This window comes from Mercenaria mercenaria, chromosome 2 (assembly GCF_021730395.1).
Source record: "Mercenaria mercenaria strain notata chromosome 2, MADL_Memer_1, whole genome shotgun sequence".
In the NCBI taxonomy this organism is placed as follows: Eukaryota; Metazoa; Mollusca; class Bivalvia; order Venerida; family Veneridae; genus Mercenaria; species Mercenaria mercenaria.
The window spans coordinates 111,729,880-111,740,018 of record NC_069362.1 but is presented as its reverse complement, the minus strand read 5'-3'; the positions used below and the strand labels follow the sequence as shown (position 1 = coordinate 111,740,018).

The 10,139-nt window shown below is 32.8% G+C and overlaps 1 protein-coding gene across 1 annotated transcript; it reads right to left on the bottom strand.

The window, feature by feature from the left end:
• Positions 1-498: 498 nt before the first annotated feature.
• On the bottom strand, positions 499-5,459 carry LOC123564925 (uncharacterized). The gene is made up of 3 exons (XM_053527846.1): positions 5,316-5,459; positions 4,798-5,002; positions 499-604 (listed from the first exon to the last, which is right to left on the bottom strand). Exons 1-3 carry the CDS (start codon positions 5,326-5,328, stop codon positions 499-501), a joined length of 324 nt encoding a protein of 107 aa, XP_053383821.1. The 5' UTR covers positions 5,329-5,459.
• Between the last annotated feature and the right edge of the window lie 4,680 nt (positions 5,460-10,139).

Here is a 10,139-nt window from a genome sequence, read left to right as displayed (position 1 = left end):
GGACTACATTAAAAGATATTTGCTGTCAGAAAAACGTCTTTAACTGCCATGTGATGATTGTAAAAATATCTCAGTACAATGCATGTGTTTCTGAAATTCAAAAAATGCTTTATTTCTCACGTAAATGACAGCATTGATACACTTCACAGTCACACAAAACAAAGATAAATACCCGTTTAAACAAAGCGCCAAATTGAACCCCCATTATCAATGCACGGATGATTGCAGGGATGTGTACAAAATTGAAATATACAGAATCTAGTATTATATATAAAAATCATAGTCGATGTAAAATGTAAATATCGCAACAGCAATGCACCTATCAGATAAAAGAACAACATAATTAAGAAACTGATATTAGTATATTAATCAAACTGATAGATAATGTAACATTAACTTTTAAATGAAAAAGGAACATTAAATAGATGATTTCTTGGTTGACAGAAGTAAACAAAAATGTTAGAATTAATGCCTTAAAGTTTTAACAAATCAACGCTATCATAATATTGATAACAATGATTCAAATTTCTTGCTACGCTGAAGTCCACACTTCTGCAGACCCGATGAGCCAGATATACACTCCTTGTATTTTGGGATTACGTTTCTGAATGGATCAAACATACATTTGATAATTATAATAAAACCTGTTGACAACAGTTAAACAAGTATTTTTAAAAAAAATATCAAATGGCCATCGTCCAATGGCCATTATTCACATAAAAAATAGAATCTAGCTTTTCACTGCAAATGTAGAAAGACTTCATCAAATGTAATTATATTTATTTAATGAACAGATAAATTACGTATGCATATTCATAATAAAATATCATGGAGTAACAGCCGATTGTTATAATCTATGATACGTGTATAATACAATGCGTACAACCTAAACACGATGCGTAGTACTGCTAATACACAAATGAGGGTTTTAAGGCATATTTTGACAATGCAAAATTCCTATGTAAAACTGATATTGTCGTAACAACGCGAGAAATGCATGGAGATCAAAAAGAAACTACTGTTAATAAAAAAATATATCTCCAAGTAAATTACAAAGTATCAATGACACTCAAAAGTATGTCCCAACAGTGCAATAGAGGAAAATGCATAGAAATTTTCGGTGCAAGTATTTGATATTTTAAGTCTCTCATATCTATACAACATATACATTCATCAATCAAGGACATGTCAGTGTGAATGAGCTGAGATCTAGTTTTCTAAAAAATCGTCGTTAAACTGTGTTACACAAAACACACGTGTACCGAAATAAAAGGAGTAGATCTATTTTACCTTAGATTTCCTTATTGTGGAGTACGACACACTTTCTAATCTAAATAGCATAACTTTTTCATAAAATCCCACCGTCCGATCTTTCTGATCACTTAACGATCACGCACAATTCCAAAATAAAACCAACGTTATCACAATTATCTCTTTTCACGGCTTTACGGAGATCACGGCCTACTAACATATTTGTAAACATGCGCCAAACAAACAAATGATGAAAGATCGTGACTTTTTCAAATAGATATGTTTTATTTCCTGTAATTTTCGGATATTTATAAAACCGAATTGTATGCACAGAAATAACGAAGAATTTATGCATATATATTTTAATTTACTTTTTTCCAGCCCAACAACAGACATGTATACGTCACAAACCCGGCTTGTCCTCGAAATCAGTGTCAAAGGTTACTAGAACATAAATTCACTAAATAAACAATCGCTAATACTATGTTCTTATTAGTCTTGTATGTGTGGGTGTGTTCGGGTTTACAACAATTTTTCAGTCATATAATCGACGGCGTCTACTTGTAGCAGTGAGCACATTGCCCAACTTTATAGTGCCACCTCACTGGAATATCACGCCGTAGACAAGTGACATGATACCCCCCTACGAATCATATTATACTGACACCGGGCTGACCAGTCTGAGCACTACCCTCTTCATGCTAAGCGCCAAGCGAGGAAGCTACTCCTGTAAGATGAAACAGCTCGTGTTTATTCATTCATATATATTCCGTACCGGGAACATTGACAATCACAAGTCGATCTTTACCACGAACATGAAAACAGTTACTTTTATTACTTTGTTTACATTTTAAAACATGACGACTCACATATACGTTCAAGAACGTCAATTTCGTGATTTTCGAACCATATGATGTGTAAACTTTTGAAATTAAAAGTATGGTGCATTCGGTAAACCATTTGTAATTTCCGACGTGGTAAATATCATTGAGAGTATCACATGTTCACGCAATTTCATTGAATATTTAAGTTCTATACTTGCAAAAGAAAAACTTGATGGTCATAGTCGCTGGCTTCGAATTCCTCGCCCATCACCGACTTGGGATCGAAACCTCACTTGAGGTGTAAAACTTTTCACGTAAGAAAGCCATGCAGCAGCTGAGGTTTGTGTCTCGGTCTAGTAACTAGTACGAGCGCACCCCCCCCCCCCCCCAAAAAAAAAAAAAAATGTCAGGGGCACCAGGAGTTTTCCCCACCAAAAAAAAACTTGAAAACGTTTATTGTGTCGTTTCGGTGTAACACTCGATCAGACAAATAAACATTGTTCCCGTTTTTGTTTGTTTGTTTGTTAGTTTACATTTTTATATAATGAATACGCAACAGTGAACCCCACATGCATTATAATTTAACGAGGGGTTAATGCTTTGATCTTACATGTAAAGCAAACATATTCCTAGTGTGTAAAGGTGAATATATATATACGTATGTGTGTATGTACTCGTGGAATTAAATGTTAAGTGTAAAAAGTATGTATTCACAGGGCAAATCCTCCATGCTAAATAATACGTACGATATGTTTGCTTTCCCACTGTCTAATATGACCGAAATGATCTATTTGATTTTTATCTAGCTTTTTTAACTTAAATTAATACAAGCGTGTTCAATATCATTTTAAACTTAAACTTTGAAGTTTAGTAGGCAGTAGGTAGTAGCAGCATTCTCTAGGTCAAGAGTATTTTTATTACCTTCTCTAGTCTTGCTCACCATACCTATAGTTCGGACTTCTTTAATGTGTAAAGGCATGTGCACAAAATGACAAATTTTGTCAACACTTGGTAAATTGTAATGTGTGTTTTTTTAGAAAAGTAATAAACGGAAATTGAAAAATAGGTCTCACCTCATTTACACGGATAGTTCAGCTTTATTATGTATGTAATAGATATCGCAGTAATGCATGATGACATAGAATACTGTCCGAAAATTGTGACAGAAATATACTGATAACTTTTCCCACTTATCTTAAATAAAGTAAGAGTTCAGCACATCATGGTTTTAATGTATTGTCACATTGGAATAAAGTTTGTTTTACAGTAAATTCGAGATTCCTCAGAAATAATATCATGTACCCAACCCACCTAATTCATACTTTCAAAATAGCATAGGCCTTAATTTTATATTGTATCATAGCTCGGTGTTTTTTCTTAACAAATTTGGTGCAGATAATTCCTATACTCTTGACTACAGGGTGCGTTAACTAAAAGTGTGCAGGTATTTAATACCCGCATGCTAGTTACCGCACTGTTAGATAGGAAAGTATGCCAGTGTCTGGAACAGTAGACAGCAAGGTGTATTTTATTGATTTTCTGCTCTAGCATTGGTTTATTTTACCTGGGCTTTACACATTTGTAAAGCAAGGATTTTAAGTACTCACTGAACTGCTGTATATGGCAATGTGGACCGCCTAAAACTTCCATATATGGATGGCTATGATACAAAACAGAAAGAACATCAAAACTCTCGGGTAAACAATTTATACTCGGGGGCTACGCCCCCTCGTACAAATCTTTTACCCTCTAGTTTCAATGCTCTTTCTATTACTTTATATGAAATATATGTAGTAACTATTCATGTTTACAGATGCAAAATTTTGGTTTAATATACCTTATTCATTATTGTGGTGTTAATATATGTATGGAGAATTTAAACATATCAGTTTAAGCGACTAATTCTGTTAAACTACTGGCAGCAGGAGCCGATACAGGATTTAATATTGGGGAGGGCGTAAAATATTTGTGGTAGAGTAACTAGGGAGGGGGAGTGTCCCCCGGGAATTTTTGAAGAAGTACAAAAATGAATCCATCTAGTGCATTCTGAGCGTTCTGAGGTAATTTATTTGGTATTGAAAAGAATAGGTTTTGTGACAAAATAAAGTACAAATAACATGCTAATCATAGTCTATGTTAATGACTTGTCTGACTTATTCTTGCGTAAGTATCTAGGAATTTCATAGCCCGGTTTCTGAGGATTTTATTGGGAGGAGTTACCACGGGCTATTTAAAGGGAAAGGCAACCTTGTTCTAATGTTAATTTTGTGAGTTGGGACTTCTTAAAGTTTTTTAACGATGTGAAAGAATTTTCAAAATCGGAGGAAAAATGAGAAAGTTATGAGCATTTAAATAATTAGTCAAATTGACGACCATTTTGTTCCCATGGCAACAAAAACAAAATGTCAGATTTATTAAATGTTTAGACACACATATGAACTGCATTTATTTATAATCTTAAAATAATTTCTCTACTTTTTCCAGCTATAAAGTTTTTCCTATGACACCTCAGTTATTTGTAAGTGATTCATACAATAATCCCTATTAGTCATCTTAATTTAAATCAAGAGCTATCAAAATTAATAAATTACTTTCCGTACACATCAGCTATCTGGAAACAAAACGATTAAAGGAAAAAAAGTTCACATTAATATTTCCAGCTAAATTGTGAGAGAAAAAGAAAGCATGCTGAATAACAGGAATTGAATTTTGTTATGCTTACCGGCAATAAGCTTCGATGTCTTCCACAAGGTCTGTCTTAGTTATCTCTGTGTCGTCACCATAATGCGATGCAGACAGCTCTGATAAAACAAGCATTCCACCTTCTTCTCGACGGCACTCAAAAACGATGCCGGTGAAGTTACCGTATCTTCCACACGAATCGGCATGGACAGAGCACAGGCCAACCAGAATACCAATGATTGCGGCTATTTAAGTAATCAGGTTTTGAACAAAACGTCACCCATTACCGATAATTCATAATGTTAAGTAAACTATACTGTTGTAGAACAATACGTTTATACTAGTAACATTTGCAAGAATTTATTTTAAATGTGTCATTCAAAAACTTTCACCTACGACAAATCGTATTTACAAAACAAACAGAAGCCATTAAGAATTGAACCCAACGCTATCTTTCTAAATTAAAACACTTATATATGTTATTAGTCCGTAATACAGAAATTGAATGAAGGATTTTAAAACTTTCCAGAACTTAGTTTAAAATACAAAATGTTTTACCTCCGATAACCATTTTAGATACGAAGAATCCAATATCCCACTTACAGAGCTATGATGAAAGTGATGTTTGCTGAAAATGTTTTGTCACGTGAACAATGTCAGGGGGAGAGTGCGGCTAATTATGTATAATGGGAAATATTAATTCAGCATTTGACTCAAAATAAGCTAATACATCTATCCATTTTGCAAATGCCATATGTTTGGTATATGCTACGTATTTACTATTTGAATTGCTATGGAGCAACATTTTTTGCATATTTCTATATTAAAACATGTTGTTGGAAACCAATTATTGTAACTAATAGCTAAAATTACTGATAGCGTTTAAACACGTTGCAGCAATTTTATGTGTTCGGTGGCGTTATTCACACACTATACGACTAAATTCCTAAGTCAAACTATAGATATGTACATTTCAAAGCCCACCTGGTCAAGTTAAATGTGATACAAAGAATATATATTTTAATTTTACAGAGTTGCATATAGTCTATAAATGTTTTCTAAAAATGTATAAGCTTCTTTTATAACCTTGTGTTTTACGATATTCTTGTAAGTTGTTATTTCTACTCTGAAAAAAAATCAGTAAAACAAAGAGCTTTTTTTTTAAAATCTAAAACGAAACTTGATTGCCTTCTTATCAAGCTGGACACGACTGAGTCTGCCTTTGCGAACATATCTGCACTGTTTGCCATTCGGGCAGTATCATTTTGGTAAACGCCCCGTTTAATCTGTGAAGGTTCTGTCCAAACTAAAAATAGTTTGACTGTGTCTGTCTTTTAATTACACTGAAATTCGCAACACCAGTTATATACAATGTACCTTAGCACAAACCTATATAATATTCTTATATTCCGAAACATGACAGAATTCAAATTAATTAGAGAGCATAAATACTTTGTCTAAGGCCACACCAAATTGATAAGTTGTTCATCGGATTTTTTTCTGAAAAAAATTGAGGCGGCGAGCGAAAAAATAATTTAAATATTTTTTTAGGTTTTTGAGAAAATCAGGAGCGAGCGAAGAGCGAAGAAATATATTTGTCTTCATTTGGTTCTCGACTGACTAATAAAAACCTTAAAATAGAATGTATAGACCTTTTAAATTAAATAGTAAATCCCTAGGGATTGAGAAAATCTGACCTGCAGACGCACAACAAAGCGAACTCGTAAAAAAAGGGGTAATAACATTGTCATACAGTACACTGTAATCAAATAATGCATGCTTTTGAAAATGCTGTTAGAAAATATGTAATAAACAACAATGCATAACCTTACGCCATACTTATCACATACATATGTGACTTGAATATTTACTGCTATGAAAATGTAGCATTCTTAGCTGACTTTACAAAGTTTTTGATACATCAAATATCTATGTGAGTGTTACTAGATCTATTAATTCTGATTTGAAACTTAGAACAGTTACTTACTGTCAAAGTTTATACCTGGAGAAACAATACTCTTAAGTCTGAATCTAGACAGAGTTATGCCCCTTTTTAACATAGAATATTTTTAATTAAGTTTTATATAATGACCAATAGCTCTGTACTTCCAAAGCTTCTGACTATAATGCCCCTTTTACTGGCAAAGCTCTGATTCAGAAAAGCCGAGCATGATGTCTTATGTACAGCTCTTTTTCTAACTTTAAAAACATATTAAATTTGTTGAAACAAAGTCTCAATTAAAGTCTGAAATGGAGATTAACGTGCATTAACATTAGTCTACTAAATGATTGGAAAATTTGAAAATCGAAACTGTTCTGAAAACAACTCATAATGTAAATTCCTTACCCCACCAACTTTCGTATGCAAATGCTGATCATTTGGACAGGAAAAACAGAAAACAGATAAGTGACATGTATCAATAAGTATTTACCCAGGCTTACCAAAATAATGTAGATTGATGTTATCAAATAAATTAGTATGTTTTTCTTCATCCAGTTTTCAATGAAATAAATCGATTTTGTAGCATGTAATTTGGTAAACATTTGAAGAAAATGGCGTAACTGCATAAAGGGGAAACATCTTTAATGCAACTAAATATAAGTGTTATGATTTATTATAGACGATGTGTACGTAGTATGTATTTATTTTGATTAAAATCCATTTGAGAACATCCTAGGACTGGAATTATAAGCATTTATACACTTTAACGTCCGTAAAAAGTAGCGCACCAAATAAATTTTGGATTGATTTTTTTCAATGGGGCGAGCGCAAGCCAAAAACAAAAAAAAATATTTTTTTTGTGTTTCTGAAAATATACGAGCGGCAAATCCGATGAACAACTTTTTAATTTGGTGAGGCCTAAACACTGGGTGATAAGAAGACATTGTACGGTCGTCACTTGTCACTTTAAGGCTTTTTTCTTTTGGAGTATAAGTATAAAATACAACTAAACAAGGGCCTGGGCCTATACAATGCTTTAATACCTCGACCGTCATCTCTTATATATTCCATTTACAAAACAAATGATAGGTATAGGGTAAGTATAGGAGTATTGATAATTTTCTCTATAACGTGCGACATATGTGGACTACTTTCCCTTTTGACACATTTATACAAAAATAAACAAATTATAATACAATTTATGTGATAGAAATGGAAAAAACTGAAACAAAACTGGTTCGCTTAAACTAATCATAACACAGTGCATACATATGTACTAAATAAACTGCAGAATATACAAACGGTATAATCATAAATGATTGCCCCATGAAATGTCAGATAATGTGAAATAAGCGTCTAATTCAGAGTTGTTACAAATGGGCCAATTTAGTGTGGGACTAATATTAATGTACGGGCAAATCAAATAAATTTCTTTCCCTTCTTGGCTTACTGCTGTATTTATGCTAATAACACATTTTATTACAATACAATGGCTTATTTCCCCCCACCGGAGAAATAATCATGGTCACCCCATGCAATTTCATATAGGGTAGAGTTTTTACGTGACAAAAGCTTGGCGGGACGGCGAGTCAGAAATTGGAATTTAGTGTAACTAAAACCCGTCCAAAACTGGTAGGAACTGGATTAATATTTTATTTGAACGTGAGTAAAATACATACAAAGGATTAAGGTAAAATATTTGTTTATTCTCAACGCCGCCCCCTACACCGCCGTTTTCAGTCAAAACGAGGAACTAATTTTAACACCGTTTTAGTTTTTCTTGTTTGTGTTGTTTTTCTTTTTCTACGTTTCTTGCAGTACAAATGCTTAGACATTTCGAACGATCCTTTGATATTTCAGTACCTTTCATAGTTTCTGTATAATTAGAGATATCAACAGTGAAACTTATTTTTTTAACAATTTCCACGCTTTTGATTGATACGATGTCTTCTAATAACTTACTTACACCAATATGAGTTCGAGATTCGCTGGGTTATTGAATACTTCTTTTTAGGAAGCCATCCACCTAGCTTATGGAAGTTCGATGGTTCTACCCAGGCGCCCGCTTGCGATGAAACAATGTATGGAGAGGCACCTGGGGTATTTCTGCAGCATTAAAAGCCGGAATGTCCCCATAAAACCTAAAAACTGTGTCGGTATGACTTTATAAAACCCCCCCCCCCCCCCCCCATAAAAAATATTATATATGGGGACCACTTTGACTGCTGGTTTTAAATTTTCCACCAAAGCACATGTAAAATTTTTAGTTATACAAGTTAGGTAGGAGTTCTTCCATTCCCCTTCTATATGATATTTAATTACTTTTTACAATTATTTAAACGCAAATTACTAAGAAACGGTAATTTACAAATTACATACAATCGGTATTTTAGTAGGATCTCAATTCATAAAAGTCGAGATGTCTACGAGTAAGAACTTTTACGTTATAAAGTTTCTCTGTACCTAACAGGCTATAAAAAGGGAGTTTTTTCAGGGCCCACAAAAACGGAATAACAGGTGCTCTTTTTTTTCATTTTGGCTACGATAGCTTTAAAACATGATAAAAATTTAAGGGGGTTAAAATAGTACTTTTTGTGTGCATTTTTAAAACTTAATTATATCATAGAAAAATCTTAAACATTTTTTGAAAGAATTTTTATTCCGTTCCCAAGGAAACATACCTGCTGAAAATATATGACAGGTTAAAACGGGTTGAGGGAAATACAGTATAAAAAAATTTTTCAAAAATTAGGAAACTATTATGTATTAGCTTTTTTGTTTCGTATCCCAAATTTGATCTTAAATCTTTTAAAGAATATAAAATACAGGCAGGGTTTTCCAGCAATTGTGACATTTCCCGTGTTAAATTGGTTTTATTTGAAAGGATTTTTTTTTTTTTTTACCATGATTTTCTGTGAAAAATTTTAAAATGAATTAGTTCAAAATTTAATTTTTACAACCCCCCAAACACATGTCAATTTCCCCATTGAAAACTAGTAAAATTTTCTGAGGGAAAATGGTTTTGAATGGTTTTGAGGCATTGGGATGAAAATTAAAATCACGAAAATCTCCCAAACTAGGTTTTTGAAATCAAATTTACTTTTTGTTGTTCCCCAAAAATTCATTGTTTTTCCACTATTGTGGATTTCTTTTCCCTTGTATTAGGACTTTAAGAGAAAAAAAGGAAAAGTATTTGATAAATTTTTAAAAACAAAATTGAATCAAACCGTTTTAAAGGACATATGAAAAATAAAAAAGAAAGGGACGATACGTTCCCATTATAAATTTGAAAAAAATTTTCCCGAACCCAAATACAATTTTTGTCTATGTCCATTTTTTTTTGTACGACATAAAACTGAAAAATCGATTTTAATTACCTTTTTAAAAATGGGCGACAAAATTTAATTTCCGTTCTTTTAAAAAAGGGGTCTTTGTATGTT

Bases quoted from the DNA above. Each gene is read 5' to 3' on its own strand.
- LOC123564925 (XM_053527846.1), bottom strand. The intron at 605-4,797 runs GTAAGCATAACA...TGATCCATTCAG, and splicing joins GACATCGAAGCTTATTGCCG to AAACGTAATCCCAAAATACA.